This window comes from Lampris incognitus, chromosome 3 (assembly GCF_029633865.1).
Source record: "Lampris incognitus isolate fLamInc1 chromosome 3, fLamInc1.hap2, whole genome shotgun sequence".
NCBI lineage: Eukaryota > Metazoa > Chordata > Actinopteri > Lampriformes > Lampridae > Lampris > Lampris incognitus.
In genome coordinates, this window is record NC_079213.1 from 19,804,166 (window position 1) to 19,821,646 (window position 17,481).

General features: G+C 44.1%; 1 protein-coding gene across 1 annotated transcript; it reads right to left on the reverse strand.

Moving 5' to 3' along the window:
- Positions 1-198: 198 nt before the first annotated feature.
- Positions 199-8,529, reverse strand: prdm4 (PR domain containing 4). The gene is made up of 10 exons (XM_056276681.1): positions 8,415-8,529; positions 6,117-6,305; positions 4,971-5,741; positions 4,380-4,529; positions 2,753-2,871; positions 2,565-2,650; positions 2,124-2,251; positions 1,069-1,680; positions 775-943; positions 199-544 (listed from the first exon to the last, which is right to left on the reverse strand). Exons 1-10 carry the CDS (start codon positions 8,527-8,529, stop codon positions 199-201), a joined length of 2,685 nt encoding a protein of 894 aa, XP_056132656.1.
- Positions 8,530-17,481: the final 8,952 nt, after the last annotated feature.

Here is a 17,481-nt window from a genome sequence, read left to right on the forward strand (position 1 = left end):
ATACAAAGAGTTTTTTTTTTTTAGAAATAGTCCAATATTTTTGTGAGAATAAGTCTCAATCAACAAAGTTCTGATTGTGTCAAATGTTAATAAAAACGGCACATAATAACCGGAATTTGGCAAAGAAAACAAAAGACAGAAATTATTGTGCAAAAGCAAATAAATAAACATATCATCACAAAAGGCACAATGTAAATGTCAATGTGGGGGCGATAAGGATTTTTCAGAGCTATATCCACCAACATCTAAACTACAGTCCTTGTTACTGGCCGAGTCAAGTCTCTCTCCACCTCCTCCCCTTCCATCTTCCTCCTCCTCCTCCTCTTCATCATCCTCTTCCTCCTGCTCTTTGCGGGACACTCTCTCCGTCTTTGGACCTTTGCATATCTTTAGGTGGCGGGTGAGGTGGTATTTGGTGAGGAAAGCTTTGTGGCATTTCTCACAGACAAAGTCCCTTCGGCCCTCATGAGAGTTCATATGCTTTTTTAGATGGTTGGTCTTCAGAAAATGTTTGTCACACTTGGGGCACTGAATTCGACGCTCACTGTGTCGGTGATGGAATGACCAAGACGTGATGTAGGAAAGGACAAAAGATTGATTCAGTTTTGGAGTTCAAGAGAAGGGGGGAAAGACAAAAAAAAAAAAAGAGAAAAGAGCAGTGGTTAGAAACAATGCTGAAAAAACCAAACCAGTACTCATCAAACAACTAGCACTATTAAACTACATTATTAGCTGCTCAATGCTCAAATGTCAACTAATTACAGGTTTACATACTGTGTGTGAGAGAACATGTGCTGCTTCAGGTCATGCTTCCTGATGAACGCCCGGTCGCAGAGGTCACACTTGAGTTTCTCAGCACCAGTGTGGATAACCATGTGCGACGCCACGTGGGATTTCTGGGTGAAGGACTTCTCGCAAACTGTGCACCTGTAGTTCTTCTGACCTGTGGACAAAGAACTATGGTTGTCTATCATTTTTTTTCCCGCGTACATGATTCGCAGCCCCTGGCACAATGGTTGTTTCAGTGGTCAGTGCCATTATCTAAATAGGGATAAATTGCGTACATACCTGTGTGAATCTTTAGGTGCATTCTGAGGTTGCTGGGGTCACTGAAGGCCTTGCTGCAGTATTCGCACTTGTGAGGCTTCATCCCCACATGGCCCATGAAGTGCACATTGAGTTTTGTGGATGTGATGAACGCTCGAGAGCACATGCTGCATTTAAACTTCTTCTCCCGCACATGCCCCTGACCACTCGCATTTCTAGAGGTAGTATTATTAGACTTTGTGTTACAGTTGCTGCTGTTGCTGCCATCATTGTTGTTGCTGTTATTGTCATCGCTGTTTGTATGGCCTGTGTTGTGGGAAAGGCAGGGCCAGGGGGATGACGAGGTGCTAGAGGTCCCGTTGGTGAGTTTCTCTTCCTGGTGAGTGTGTTGCTGTGTTTGTGTTTGCCGCTCTTGCTGCTGCTGTTGTTGTTGATGTTGTTGCTGTTGCTGCTGCTGTTGTTGTTGTTGCTGTTGTTGTTGGGAATGGTCCTGCTGGGAGGGGCTGAGACTATGTGGAGGTTGACTATGGCTGTGATTACTATTATGGCTGCTAAGATGAGACTTGAGCTCAGTGAAAGAGGAGCACTCTTTGCCGCACTGGCAGATTTGACCTTCAGGAACCTGAGGAACCCCTGTGGATTTATATGCATGAATAATATCCGTTAATTACAAAACACCTTCTTTCTGCTCAGAACAGCTAAGCTGACCAAAATCACATTCATGCTGTGTTAAAGCTCACTGTTAAGCTATGTAGGACTGCAACCAACAAAAAACAAACAAAACTGGAGAATCAACAAACTCAGGTGAAGAACATTACTACTCTTAGTCAACTGTTATTCATTTAGCTATAATGACGCCCTCATCTGTAGAACTGCAAAAACCTGTGGAGAAAATGAAAGCACATCTGGTCTCATTTCTTAGCCTGCCCCCCTTACAAGAAAACTAAATTGCTAAATTGTCCGTTTCTCATGATCAGAATAAGAGACAATCTTAACCACAACACCTAAGTGTAAATAAACAGCACAGGAAATGATGCATGACCGAAACATCTAGGTTGTGAAGACAGTCATCATACCCAGCAGGCTGCAATAGTCTCTGCTATAATAGAAGAGCAGCTCCTGGTCAGGGTGGATCTCTGTGGTTGTGCAAAAGAACAGCTTGCCATTAGCAGGGTAGGCCACCATGTTCTGCTCCTCCCGGGTCCTAGACACACACACACACACACACACACACACACACACACACACACACACACACACACACACACACACACACACAGTGAAAAGTGAGTGTAATAGTTAAGGCTAAAATTGTTATAATATTGCCAATGAGACAAAGTAAACTTGTAATATTGCCAAAATGTCAATTTTCTGTGAATAGTTTGTGGAAACTAAAATGGTATTCACTGAAAAGTACATCTATAATAAAGAGGATGTCTAAATTAATATAAGATAGTCCCGTTTCATGTGGTAATGTATGTTTATGTGCACAATTTATGTTCTCACGTGTTCCATACCTTGCCTTGCGGACAAACATCATCCAGTTGCATTCATTTTCATGTGCTGTCACGATGCAGAACTCCAGCACATTGTTGTGGTACATCTGAGACAGAGATCATAATTTTGTATTATTTCGGAGTGCTGTGTTCTGGTTTCAGTTCTGCACTTGGCATGAAGACAATAGCCCTCCAGACAGCACACTAACCTTCCATATTTGAGGTCTGTCTTTCTCTGGCCAATCGGAGAGATCCACATTGCTGCAATGCTGCCCAACCATTGGTCCAAAACAAGTCCTTGGAGGAATAACATCCCGCGCGAACACTCCTGAGAAGTAATAGATGCAAATTTAGACCTTCAACAGAACAGCAGCGTCAGTCTTTGAGCTACATTGCTACTTGTTCATTTATGTCAGGGTTTACCTGCCTATTCAACGATCACTATACACTTTCTTTCTTTTTTTTTTATGAAAAGAAGTTAGTAGTGCCTTTCCTTTGTTAAGACCCTCAGATTGTGTGCCAACAGCAACACTATGTTCGTAGAAAAATTGGGCTGTGTGCTCTTTCACAGTCTGGAGCCTTATGTTTAACTTTGAACCGATGTTGATTGCGTCTTACTTTCATTTCTATTTCATCTTGTTTAAATGTTTTATTAATTATTCTTTTTGGTGTTCATCTTTACTATTTACTGTGAATTTTTCCCTCTTGCACCAATATATCAAGACAAATTCCTTGCATGTTCTTGTACTTGGCGATAAATCTGATTCTTATTATCGCCATCCAATGGGGCCTGACTGATGTACTAGTACGTTAACATTATTGAACGCTATTGTTTTCCTATTTTAGAGTCTTATTCCACATTTGTTCTGCCAACAATGCCCTGATAAGGTGTGAAACAAAATCCATTTCAGCACTAGTCAATAGTCTAAGCTGTGTTGACAGCTTAGACTATTGAGAGACAAGAGAGCTAAATGAGAGTACGCTAAATAACATTTCAGAATTTATGGAAGTTTGAAATTCTCTTAGATCTCAGTCTAGAGGAGGCTTAAAATGATTATGACCAGTACCATGAGAATGAAAAAATGTTTGCTTTTGACAAATATCTCACTAATTTTCTCTCACGGTAATCTTTTTTTTTTTAACCCCCCACCCCACCCTTTTCTCCCCAATTGTACTTGGCCAACTACTCCACTCTTCCGAGTCGTCCCAGTCACTGCTCCACCCCCTCTGCCAATCCAGGGAGGGCTGCAGACTACCACATGCCTCCTCCGATACATATGGAGTCGCCAGCCGCTTCTTTTCACCTGACAGTGAGGAGTTTCACCAGGGGAACGTAGCGCATGAGAGGACCACGCTATTCCTCCCAGTTCCCCCTCCCCCCGAACAGGCGCCCTGACCGACCAGAGGAGGCGCTAGTGCAGCGACCAGGACACATACCCACACCCGGCTTCCCACCCGCAGACACGGCCAATTGTGTCTGTAGGGATGCCCAACCAAGCCCGAGGTAACACGGGGATTTGAACCGCCGATCCCTGTGTTGGTAGGCAACGGAATAGACCGCTATGCTACCTGGATGCTTGTACCACTATAATTGTTTATCGGTTAATCAATCAAACTTTGTATAGCACATTAGATACACAGCAAAACTATGTAAAGCGTGTCATGTATACAGTATGTCGTGAGAAGTGTCAACACTTTCAGAACCGCCTGCTCCGAAAAAACAAATGTGCCCAAAGAAGAGAGATGTGTGGTCAAAGGACCCAGAGAAAAGGGAAGTCTCATCTCATGGATATTTACTTTTCCCGATAAAGATTAGAAGGTGGTGCGCTCTCTCACCAAGCGGCTCATCAGCTACTGAGATGCGGAGGCAGAGAGGGCGCGGCAGAGACAAGCGAGCCCGGCTTTGGATGGGCGTGTCGGGGATGAAGGTGACCGGGCCGTGCTCTGGGCAGTCTGAGGTATATGAGCGTTCACACAGTGTACACCCTGGTAGACAAACAACAACATCACAAAAGTTATTCTTGGTTATCAATCGGTTATTATATCTGTTTGATGGCAGGAAGGGTTATTTAAGCCCTGAATTTACACATCTTGTTCTTTAATTGCAACGTTTGTTCTCACATCTTTAAAACTGCATTTTCAAATTTAAAATTAGATTTAGATAAATGAGTTAGCATGTTACCAGAGTGGCCGCAAAGAAATCATCTTAATATACTATGTTAGCTAAAAACTCTGTAGTAACTGGGTCAGTAAAGTATTTTAGCCAACCAGATTTCATCCCTGGCTACCATTCCTTTAAAGGCATTTCCCAAAACTTTTAATATTGGTGTAAATTAATGGGTCTGTAAAATACAGTTCTCAATGTTATTTTTCAAAGATTTCAGGATTTTCTTTCAAGAGAGATAAACTGAATGTCTCCACACTCACAGATTGTATATGTAGTGACCATGTTCTCCTTGCTGGAGGTGGAGTCCTCCAGTTGCAGGGTGGAGTTGACCAGCACCAGGTTGCTTTCGGGCCCCAAAGACACCTCAGCTGTGATGGGAGACACATTCACGGCCTCCAGTCCGATCCCAGAATGCCCGTGGAGGGGCACTGGCTCTAGTTGGCCCTGGGCGGCCATGGAGCCTGTGAGCACAACACTGACAACCCCAGAGTTCAGTTCCCCAGCTGTGTGGAGTTGCTCCCCCAGCCCTCCTGCTCCTCCTGCCCCAGTGTTGCCCACCCGAGGCCCCAGGTGTTCTTGTTCCATCACCACTGGCAGCTCCAGGACTGGGGGTCCATGGAGGGGCATCACACCCCCAGAAGAGTCCACACCAGTCAGGCCCTCGTGTGGCTGAGGCTGCCGCCCTCCTCCGAGCTGCTGCTGAGTGTCAGACACCGTCACTACCCCAACACCTTCCATGGTGGCCAGCTCTTCGCCCATTCTGTCAGGGGACATGGGGCTGCTGACACGGGACTCCATGGCCAGGCCTGTGGAGTCCAACTCATGTGTGCCAGCTTGGTGGAGGTCCCCCTGGCCACTGACCTGTCTGGAGTCCAAGGGTACCAGGTCCTGCTCCAGCGGGCCCCCAGGGCCGCTGTAAGGGTCTAAACCTGAGGGGTTGTTACTTGCCACAGAAAGGGTGCCATCCATGTTGAGGCTGCTTGGGTGGATGTACTGAGGTGGTGGACGGTCTGCCAGGTAAGACAGGATACCTTAACCAGGAAAGAGCAAAGGGTTCATTTTAATAATAACAATAATAATATATACATTTTATGTAAGAGCAGTTTTTAATTCTTTAATGGGAGTCCAGTAAGCAATCCCTGTGCAATTTTATGACATTAGTGTTTATTTGGATGCCATCTGTCATAATCTGTTTATTTTGGAAAAAATACACGCTATCAGCTAAAAATGGCATATGCGTTTCAACAGTCAGAGATCAAGGAAGCAGTAGCCAAAAGCCAAATATCTGAGCTTCTCTGAGAAATCAATCTTTCTCTCTCTGTCTCTCTCACACACACACGCACACACACACACGCACGCACGCACGCACGCACACGCACACACACACACACACACACTAGCCCCACCTGGCAGTATGTGTCGGAAGTAGCTGCTCTCCAGGTGGGGGTATGGAGGGGGAGGCAAGGAGTAGTTCCTCTCAGGCAGGCCACACATCACTCCTCTGTCGCCCAGTGGGCCCATGGGAAGCATGAGCGACAGGGCTGAGGGCAGGGAACCCAGCGAGGGACCCAGGCTGGGGATGGCTACTGGCATGCCTGCACAGAAATAAAGACTTAGGAATAAGTAATGGACAATGTTAACAGAACAAACTCTGTCTGAGATACACAGGTGAAATACAAAGGACTCGCCAGAAAATAAGGTAAAAAAATAACTTTACAATAATAATAATAACTATTTATACAACACTTTTCTAAAACAATGTTACAAAGTGTGTTACAAAGAAATAAAACCAGAAAAGGCAAAAATAAGAACAAGACAAAATAAATAAGAGTAAAAATAAAAACAGCATGAATAAATAAAAACAAATATCAAATATTTGGAAAAGCTTTTACAAAAAGAGAAGTTTTAAGAAAAGACTTAAAAGGAGCTAGAGACTTGGTTCGTCTTCGTTCAACAGGAAGAGAGTTCCATAGTGTGGGGGCTCTGACAGCAAAAGCCTGATCACCCTTTGTGACAAACCGACACCTGGGAATAACTAGCACAGCTCCATCTTAATGATCGAGTGGGCATATACCAGGTCAATAAACCACGAATATATGTAGGCGCAAGACCGTTTAAGGCCAATAAAAGTGAGAAATAACATTTTAAAATCAATTCAAAATATAGCCAGTGTAGGGATGCAAGCACGGGAGTGATGTGATCATGCCTCTTTGTCAGAAACTGACAGGTTTAATAACAGAATGTAAATCGCTCTGCTATTCTGATATATACGTATACTTAGCACAAAAAGTAAGGACATTTGTGTTTGGTAGATTATTTCTTTGTTGTAACAATGCTTCTTGGCAATAAATCTTATACCGTTGGAAAGCCTGTTTATTTGCCTTTTAAATGGTGCCACATTTGTAAGGAACATGCATTTGTGGGATGAGCAGCAGAGCTGAGTATGTGGGTTACGCCCATGAAAAATTTGCCAAATCTTCTCTGCCAATGCCAAACAGCTTATTTTGCTGTTGCTATTGACTCTTGTTTTGAGCTTCTTGTACCCCAGGTGCTGACAATCAGGTGTCTGATATAAGATTTATTGCCAAGAAGCATTGTTACAACAAAGAAATAATCTACCAAACACAAATTTCCTTACTTTTTGTGTGAAGTTTATTTTGATTTTACAATGCACAAATTGACACTAATGCAAGATAGTTTGTGGCAGGTTGCCTCCAACCTTCTGGTCACTAACAGTCAAGGAAAGGTTTGGGAATTTGTAAAGGTGCTGGAAGCATGTGTCTATTTGTAAAATGTAAATTAATTTAAGATTACTGTAGCTATTAAAGAGACTGTTATATTCATTATACTTTGTGTTATTATTCTCTTCTTTAGTGGTAACAACACCATTGATGCAGATACACAGGAGAGTGCACTTACAGAAAAAATTTATTGTCATCAGCTGTAGGTTTGCACACTGCCAACAGTATTTAGAATGACTGATTAGCGTTTTAGTGCTCAGAGCAGAGGGTTGCCTTACCTTGTTATACTTTATTTAGTTTGTCAAATGATATCAATCAGATTTGGTAGTCTATCGTAGACTACCAAATTTCTGGAAGCTGGATTATGGTTTTCCAGAATGACCTTTGTGTGTTGTGAAGCCAGTTAGGGCAGAGGCTCTGGCTATTATTTTTATTGCTGTGTTTGGTTTTTTTTATTGCCATATGTGGTCCTACTGAAGTTCCAGCATCCAGGGCCACGGTTCACCACTGAGTCTATGTACACACACGTGTACCCATGGCAACCCTGAAGCCACAGACCCCTTACATAACAAATCCCAATTTAACTCTTGCTGTTTAATAACTTTGGATTTGTAATGTGATGTTGTATAACAAGGTAATATACCAGTTGTGTGAGATCAAATGCCGTTATTGACAATATCACTTATATCCCTGTATCCACTTCCGCACACTGCTGTGCCGCATTATATATTAATGTGTGCATTTATGATTTCATTCGCTGATGAGGTGCATTTGTGTTTGGATTAATTGAGCAAGTAGGTTTGTGTGTATTTTCATTGACGAGTTGGCTGCTGCCCATACAGTTTATTGTGCCCCACCAGGCTCTCAGTGCCACTGTTTCAAAGTAACACGGACAATCCTACATTTTTAAATTATTATAAGAAAAAAAACAAAAACAAACCCTCTTGACAAAGCCCTCTTTACCTGGCGTAGGAATGGGGTTGTGTGTAGGGGAGGTGGGCAGTCCCAGGTGGCTGGCACTCACAGAGGGCACACTGAGCTGGTCCATGCCCACAGGACTCAGGTTCATGTCATTCATCCTAAAGAAGGGATGGAGATTCAGGTAATCTGGCATCATGCTGTTTAACATGAATGCAGTTACCGTGCAGTATAGTATACACACATAAGTCGTGGTCGTAGTACTTATATGTAAGTGACTGACAACACACAGCAAACGCAAAGGCGATACATTCACGCACAAGTCAGCTACCTGGATTCAATTGGTGTCCATTACATTGTAAGGCTGAAGGGTGCATCTGAATTTCTCACCCTGCGAATTAAGAAAAACAGTTCACGTGTAACACATCAAACCACCTTGAGTGATCGCCACACATAACACATGCAATTTTCCCACACACATCATTAATCTACATATATAACTCATTTAAGGTAAGCATTAATGTTATGGCGACAAATGGTCTGCAGTAATCTATTAACACCAACCAGTTTCGCCCAGTTGCTAACGTTAGCCTCCACAGCTGCCTATGTAACTCAACGAAACAGAAAAATGCCGCTAAACAATGCGACTAGATTAAACTGCAACCACACCGCGAACCGGACAAATTTGTTGCATCCTATCAAATGTCGCCGTCATTTGAGACAAAAACGCTGTGAAAACAAAAACATACCAAAGTACTTGCCTCTGAACGGAGCCATGATGGCACACCGCACTGCGCATGCGTCAAAGACAGCGCCGCCGGGGCAGTAGTGGACAGAGTAGAGTAGAAACGCATCGAATAGAAGTGAAGTGAAGAGACGAAGATAATAGAAGAGAATGACCCCCTCCCATAGGGAACTTAATATGCAGTTGCCAGTTTGACGCATATAAATAAAATACGGCAATAAATTCTACAAATATACAAATAAATTATAGTTACAATTATAATAATTATACGTAAATTATAATTAACTGTAATTATTTATCAAGTTATACTAATTTGCTACAATACTATGATACGTTATGCTAGAATATTACAGTATACTCCTAATATATTAATCTTCTTTTATTATACTATGATAATAACACGTGCATAACCATAAACTAACAACAATGTACTATACTACTAGAAAAATTCTTTTCCACAGAAAAAGCGTGTGAATGCTGAGCTGCTGAAAGAAATCGCGAAAGCATTGCTGAAAATGGATAAATAGGAAAATTCAGAAAGTCACTAGCCTACCTGGAATACCTGGAAACTGAAATGTGAAGGGAAGGGTAGTGATGAAGAGGAAGGGTAGTGATGAAGACGAAGAGTAGCGACGAAGAGGAAGGGTAGTGATGAAGATGAAGAGTAGTGATGAAGAGGAAGGGTAGGAAGGAGGGTAAGAAGGTTGTAGGAAGGTAGGATAGCAGGGAGGTTGTAGGAAGGAAGGTAGGAAGGTTGTAGGAAGGAAGGTAGGAAGGAAGGTAAGGTTGTAGGAAGGAAGGTAGGAAGGTTGTAGGAAGCAAGATAGGAAGCAAGGTAGGAAGGTAAGAAGGTTGTAGGAAGGATGGTAGGAAGCAAGGTAGGAAGGTTGTAGGAAGGAGGGTACTAGGTAGGAAGGAAGGTAGGAAGGTTGTAGGAAGGCAGGAAGGTTGTGGGAAGGAAGGTAGGAAGGAAAGTATGAAGGAAGGTAAGAAGGTTGTAGGAAGGAAGGTAGTAAGGTTGTAGGAAGGAAGGAAAGATGGTAGGAAGAAAGGTAGGAAGGTTGTAGGAAGGAAGGCAGGTAGGTAGGAAGGAAGGTAGGAAGATTGTAGGAAGGTAGGAAGGCAGGAAGGTTGTGGGAAGGAAGGTATGAAGGAAGGTATGAAGGAAGGTAGGAAGGAAGGTAAGAAGGTTGTAGGAAGGAAGGTAGTAAGGTTGTAGGAAGGAAGTTAGTAAGGTTGTAGGAGGGTAGGAAAGACGGTAGGAAGCATGGTAGGAAGGTTGAAGAGGAAGGAAGGAAGGTAGGTAGGAAGGAAGGGAGGAAGGTTGAAGGGGGAGGAAGAGCAGTTAAGAAGTGGCAGAAGCTGTTCAGATCTACCAGGTGTTGAGAGTTGACAGTAATTAGGCTGGCAGTTGAGTTTCAAATTGATATGTGATGTCACAATGACTGAACATTCTAACAGGTAAAGTGTATGGCAGAATTGCTAAACTTTAGAGCTGAATTGTTCAAAAACTATAAAATATTTTTAAAATCTGAATAGGATTCTGAAAGAGCTGAATGTCCTGAACTGTTTAAGCTTTAAATTGGATTTCTAGCTCAAAAAATGGAGGAGATACAGTTCAAAGGTGATGAGGGTTTCAACCTTTCCCCATAGACTTCCATTGTTTTGAAAAAGTAGAAAAAGCTTAATATGTCTAAAAGTATAAAAGATTTCAAAAAACCGAAATGTGAGCCTTAATGGGCTTAAAGAGATGAACATTTTGATACCTGAATGGTTTCAGTGGCTAAAAGTATGAAGGAGTAAAAGAGGTGGAAATGTTGCAAAAGTCCCCCTTTGACTCCCATTCAAAAAATGGCTGAAAAAAGTTGAATATTTCAAAAAGTTCAAAAGGTATGAAAAATCTGAAAGGGGAGCACTAATGTCCTTAATGACTTGAACGTTTTGATAGCTGAATGGTTTCAGTAGCTAAAAGTATGAAGAAGCTACAAAGTGTCAAAAAATGGGCAGAAGAAAAATAAATAAAGAACTGCAAAGCAATAGTGTGGCATTCACACTGATTATACTCTACAAATACTATGATACTTTGTTTTTATACGTCAATAATACTATTATAATATATCTTGCAAATTTATAAATAATATCTAAAACACTTTGACCTTTTTCCATTTCTGTTGGCAGCACAATACTAATACTATTAGGTCTATTAATGACTGACAATAAAATCATGTGCTTTTACGTCTTTCTCGTTGGCCTGTCGTATTCATCAAGGTAGGTTTGATGAAGGAAAAGTCCTTCATCGTTAGATAAGAGCTGCTGTTGAAACACGTTGTAGGCTGCTGGGGGACCTGCCTTTCCTATTCCCCATTGCCTCTGGTAGGCACAGAATGCCCTGCAGTTTTATCTTGAAACGAGATAGGGCCTCATCCCCGCCCCAGATCACAACCACCTGGGGAGGAGGGGGGGTAGGCTCATAAGAGCATGGCAACTACATCTTGGCTGTCATATAGTCCGTCGTTTGACAACATCCAAAGGATCACCGGAATCCAGAACCCCGGAGTAAAGAAGGAACTTTTGGTTTACAGGCTGAAATAGGAGATGGTTTTAAGAAGAGGATTATGAGCGGGTGAGTGGGATTATTTTATGTTATTTTATTTTTGATCTTTATCCCCCCCCCCCCCCCAGTAAAACACTTGGATGACAAGCACGTCTGCATCCAATTTGCGGCATCCTAACGAGTCGACCTTTGTCGTTTTCTGTCCTTAGAAACATGTCGCACCACACCAAACAGATAGCGGCGTGCGTCCACCCGGTGCTGCTCCACGGCGACGCGACGCACCGCGGCGGCGACGTGCACCACCACGGCGACGCGACGCACTATCTCGACCCGTACCTGGGGCCGCTGCGCGTTCACAGGTGCACGGGGTACCTCGGTGGCGGTGGCGGCGGTGGCACGCACGGCTGCTGCTTCCTCGAGCCCGCGTTCGTGCGCAAGAGGAACGCGCGGGAGCGGCACCGCGTGCGCTGCGTCAACGAGGGCTACGCGCGCCTCCGAGAGCACCTCCCGCGCGAGCCCGAGGAGCAGCGGCGGCTCAGTAAGGTGGAGACGCTGCGCGCGGCCGCCGGATACATCGCGCGCCTGCAGCGGCTTCTGGAGTTCGGCCGCGTGCACGCGCCACCGGAGACGGCGGGCAGAGTGTTCGGTAGAGACGTCCAAAACTCGGCTCCTGCTCCTGCTTCCGACACGGCACCTCTTCATCAGGGTGCAGAAGGAGAGATGGAGGAATGATGCAAATGTAAAACAAAAAACAAAAACTTGAGGTCCAAACCGCTGGGTTACAATGACATCAGGCCTGCATCTTGTTTCTGCACCAAGGACAGGACATACTTAACGAATGATGACCAAAAACGAAACGCTCATGCTGTGTATATACAGATATTTAGAGAGAGAGAGAGAATGAGAGGGAGAGAGGGGGGGGGGAGGAGCAAGAGAGATGCAAAAATTCGGTCTGATTTTGTTTCCTTCCGTGCATTCTGCAAATTGGGACATGCTCCGTTGTATCGACAATTTTAAGCCGGTTTGACGTTTCAAATACTCAGTTACGTGAAAGGTCAAAGTGCGTGAGCGCTGCGACTTTGATTTAGTTTGACTTATATTGGTCTACAACATATTGGCCCACATTATTAACACCACAGCTGCCACCTTCATGCCTCCCCCCTCTGGCTGGTCCTGGTCCTGCACCTCTCATTATCACTCACCTGTCCCCCACCAGGATTAATCACTGCACCGTAGGCCTGCTCTCTCGTTGTCTGGGCCATGTTTCCCTTGTCATGTTCAGCCCTGCCCACAGCTGTGGACCTTGCCCGGTCTTACGTTTTGCTCCATGCAGCAGTTGCCATGCTGGTTTTGTCTGTTCTGCCTTATATTTTTGTGTTCTCGTCGATATTGCAAAGTAAAGTAAAGGCCTTTTCAGGTTTTGAACTACTACGTTGTCTCAGCCTCGTTTGTGTCTGCGCCTCAGTCCCACCTCGAACCGTGTCAGCAGCAGCTGATGACATTAAACTCTTACAGTAAATAACATTTAAGCTCTTCAGTGTCATAGGAGTATAGGCAACCCTCTTGTCTGTTGCAGTTTGAGTGATTGAGCGTCTCATCAGAAGACTACGTATAATTCTTAGAAGGTGAATTTGTCGAAAAAAACAAAACAAATTGAAGCTTTGCATCCGGTACAACTAACCTTAAATCTATTCTCCAACCATAATGTGATATTTGGCTGGGGTTAAACTGCTAAATATCCCATTTTCAGACGGTATTCCAAAACAGTTTTTTTCCTCCCAATGTGTTTTAGTCATTTAAGCGCTAGTCTACTCAAAGTGCACTGACATTTCAAGCTATCGCAATGGCAAAAGCATTTGATCATTTCTGTGCACGGAAAAAAAGAGCTGTCAAAACACTGACTCACAAGTCTGAGGAGGCTAACACCAGCAGCCAAGTGTTGATCTTAACAGTTTCAGAATTCGAGCCCTGTATTTGCGTGGCCTTTACAGCCTGGACAAGTCTTTCACAATGGCTCTATATCAACCCACAGAACGTCTCATCTGTGGGGTCACTGATGAACTGAATGGTCTCACTGACACAAACTGGGTACAACAAGCAATTTGTCCGAAACCCCCCAAAATCTATTGTGATCGTAAGAAAAGGGTCCCACGCCATGTCTTGAATAAAGAGATGGGGGCAAACCCGTGTCTCTTGACTCTGGTTACGGGGAACAGTAGGGCACTTACTAGTACACTACTGCTCCTCTGTTCTGCAGACTGAATTGCACCCCCCACCCCGGGTATAAGAATAAGGTCTAAGTTTAAGGGTTTTCCTTGCATCGATGTTTTTGTTAACCTAAGTACGCTTCAAAGGTCCACATCCTCCCCGTACCCGTCTCAGGGCACCCAGGAAGTGCTCCTCCCTAATAGCTGCAGGGGTGCATTTAGCAGGGAACCCTCAGCCCCACAAGAGGAAACGCTGCGGTCAGCCTCAAACAACATCCCGTCGTCGCCTATTTAACCCGTTTACAGTGCTTACCGCCCTGCTTCGAAACAGCGAGCATTTCCTATTCCCCTCTAATATGAAAACCGCAGGTTGAAGGAGAGAGAGAGAAAAAAAATCAACGTGACATTGTATGCAAGTAGATGGGAACATGAAGAATGGGAGCGACCAGCAGAAGTTGGGTGCAAATGAACCGTGCCGGTATGGAGGAACGGCGTTCGCTGGCACAGAGGCATAACATCCCCTCCACAAAAGGTGTTTGGATGTGTTTACGTGAATTAGACCCGATAATTAGCCGAGTGCTGGTACCCTGGGCTTGATGGTTCAGTGGCGCCCTGAAGATAGAGAAGATGGAGCTACTTAAATGAAAGCCTCTGCCATAATGGATGTTTTCTTTTCCAGCGTGCGTTGCAGACACACACACACCTGATTCTAATCAGATCCCTACAGATTCCTGGCAGGCATGTAGTGTGGTGTTATTTCACAGTGGAACAGTTATCCTTAATGCAGGGATGTGATGTTGTACTTGGACAAGCAAAGGAAAAAGTTTTTTTTTAAAAATCCCTCTTGGGAAGGTTCTGCACTAAAATTCGATTTCCACCAGCATTTTGCGTTGGCCTTTTATCACCCCCCCCCCCCCATTGCACTTTTTCATCGAGGCGCAATCGTTCGCGGTGAAGGTCGTTCATATTCGCTGTAGAGGTCTTTGTCTGGGCACTTGCTGCACTTAAAACAGACAAACAAGAACAACTTCACCTTGTCAGTGCGACATGGACATCGACACGGGGCCACCATGGACCCACAGGTAAACACACAGGACAATGATGCCACCATTCTCTGCACGGGAGGAAGGTAAAGCAAAACAAGATTCCACCAGAAGATAGTGTGTGTGTGTGGGGTAAATGCACGGTTGGAGAAGAGCCAGAATAAAGTATAGGATGAGAAATGATCAGAATATATTCAGAAACTTGTCTTGTTTTTAATAGGATTATAAGCACTGAAACAAAAAAAGAAGGAATCAGAGATTACCTGAAATGTGTGTGTGTGTGTGTGTGTGTGTGTGTGTGTGTGTGTGTGTGAGGCGAGTCTTAGCTTTTAAACCTGCACGTGCACAAAGCTGCAAATAAGTGTGCCACAATAGCGTGTTTGTGTTTCGCGTACAATTGTATATATCAGCATGAATGAATGTGTGTGTTTGTGTAAGTAAGGGCGAGAGAGCAGGCCTGAAAAGCTGTGTGATGAGCAGCCTCAATAAATCTTATCAGCCAAGGTAACATCGGTGTGGGACCACCAGGGAGAGAGCTGTAACATGTACCGACAGGGGACCTGCATGTCAGGACGGAAATGGAAAGATTGGTGAGGGATTTGCTGATGGCTGAGTAGTCCTCTACAGCAGGGGTGCCCAACTCTAGGCCTCGAGGGCCACAGTGCCTGCAGGTATTTGTTGCAACCATGCACTACACCACCTGATTTAACTAATTCCTTTCCCTCCTTGGTACAAGAGGTGAGCTAATTAGTTAAATCGGGTGGTGTAGTGCATGGTTGTAACAAATACCCGCAGACACTGCAGCCCTTGAGGCCTGGAGTTGGGCACCACTGCTCTACAGTCAGCCGAAACCAGCCTTCGGTGTCTCGGGGGCCAAATGACCCAGTTGGTCGAGAAAGTAGAAAACCTAACCATCATCCACAGTCGATAACATCCCTTCTCCACTAACTCCCATTTAATCCCACTTGTAAGTTTTTACACATAATAGCATCAGCTGAATTCCTAAAACATTGTCAATATTTTGCCATTATTATAATATTCATCCACCCATCCATGCATCCATCCATCTTCCTTACCTGCTTACTTCTTTTTCAGGTTCAAGGGTGCACAGCTGATCCTGTTACTTCCAGCAGATGTCAGGGAGGAGCCTTGAACAGGCTGCCAGTACATCGCAGCAGCACCCAGTCTAGCAATTATTCCCACTCCCTCCCTTTCGTACCTGTGGGCAATTTGGCGTCCTTCACCTGATGTGCTTCTTTGGACAGTTGCAGGAATCTGGAGAATCCAGAATGGCTGACAACCAAACCGAGGAGCCTCTTGCTGTGAGGCAACGGTGGTAAATGCAACACCACTGCACTAATCCGGTGTTATTATCTTGCTCATTAACTGTAATTATCTTGCTTATCATTTCACCTCTTCTACTTTTTCTGGTACTTAGGCCGTAGATTATGTTGAAACAGGATCTAGTTAGCTAATGACAACATGCAAGCCCGACAGCTAAGCAGGGTGTATCACCAAGTTAACTTTGGCTGCAGGTTGTACTCAGGCCGTGGGCTCTATACACCTACACACACACACCAACTAAGTATTTTTGATTGTTTCGTAACAACCTTATCCATTATGGAGCCACTGTTGCACCAGGTTTTGCACCAAAGTCCACAGGAGAAATTAGGAATGGTAAGGCCAATTTAGGAAAAAGTAAAACCTTGTGAGTCGGTGCTTTTCAAGTTTAGACGTGCAACCATTGTTTGACTTTAAAGCCAGAGTTAAGCCCAGAGTTGCCCACTAACATGCAAATCTTGCTTCATGAGACAAGCCCTTAGCCCGGTCACACAGTGAAATGTGCAGTCATCTATACTTGTAATGCTGGCCTGGATGCTCCCACGCAGCATCCTGTGCAGAAGTGAGTTATTCAGAAGGGAATCTAGTCTGCTAATAGAGCAACATGGTCTGACAGTATCTAATCGGGGCTAATTCTCATCACCCTGGGCCCAACAAACCAGTAGTACGAGATAACATGCCCAAGTCTGACACGTGTAGTCTCTCTGTGAAACCATGACACCGGCTTAACAAATCTCCAATACCATCTGTCTGACGAGTTATCTTCACTATGCTGTTTCTGATGTTTCATATCTTTAATATGTTCCGTTAGCTCCTTTGGATCAGTTATATTGTATATTTCATCCTTCGCTGCTGGAATAACTCGATTGGCTCGCAGACATAATCTAAGATTCATTTCTCTCAGCGGCCTTGAATGATGTCAGAGGATTAATTACTACCAAGTCAACATGTCAGTCGGGTTATTAGTCCGGTTATTCATCCACCATTCACCAAAGCTGACTCAGTGTTGGAAAGAAATCGCTACCACAGAATGTTACACAAGACAAGTAATTTGTTATTTTACATACTACATATTTACAGCGCTTGGAAAATCATAAAACATGACAACAGTTAATTGAAATGTCGATTTGTGTCAGTTGAAATTTCACATGACAGCATGCATTCACATACAGCGCACCACAAATGTGTCTTTACGTGTGTGTGTGTGTGTGTGTTGACACAG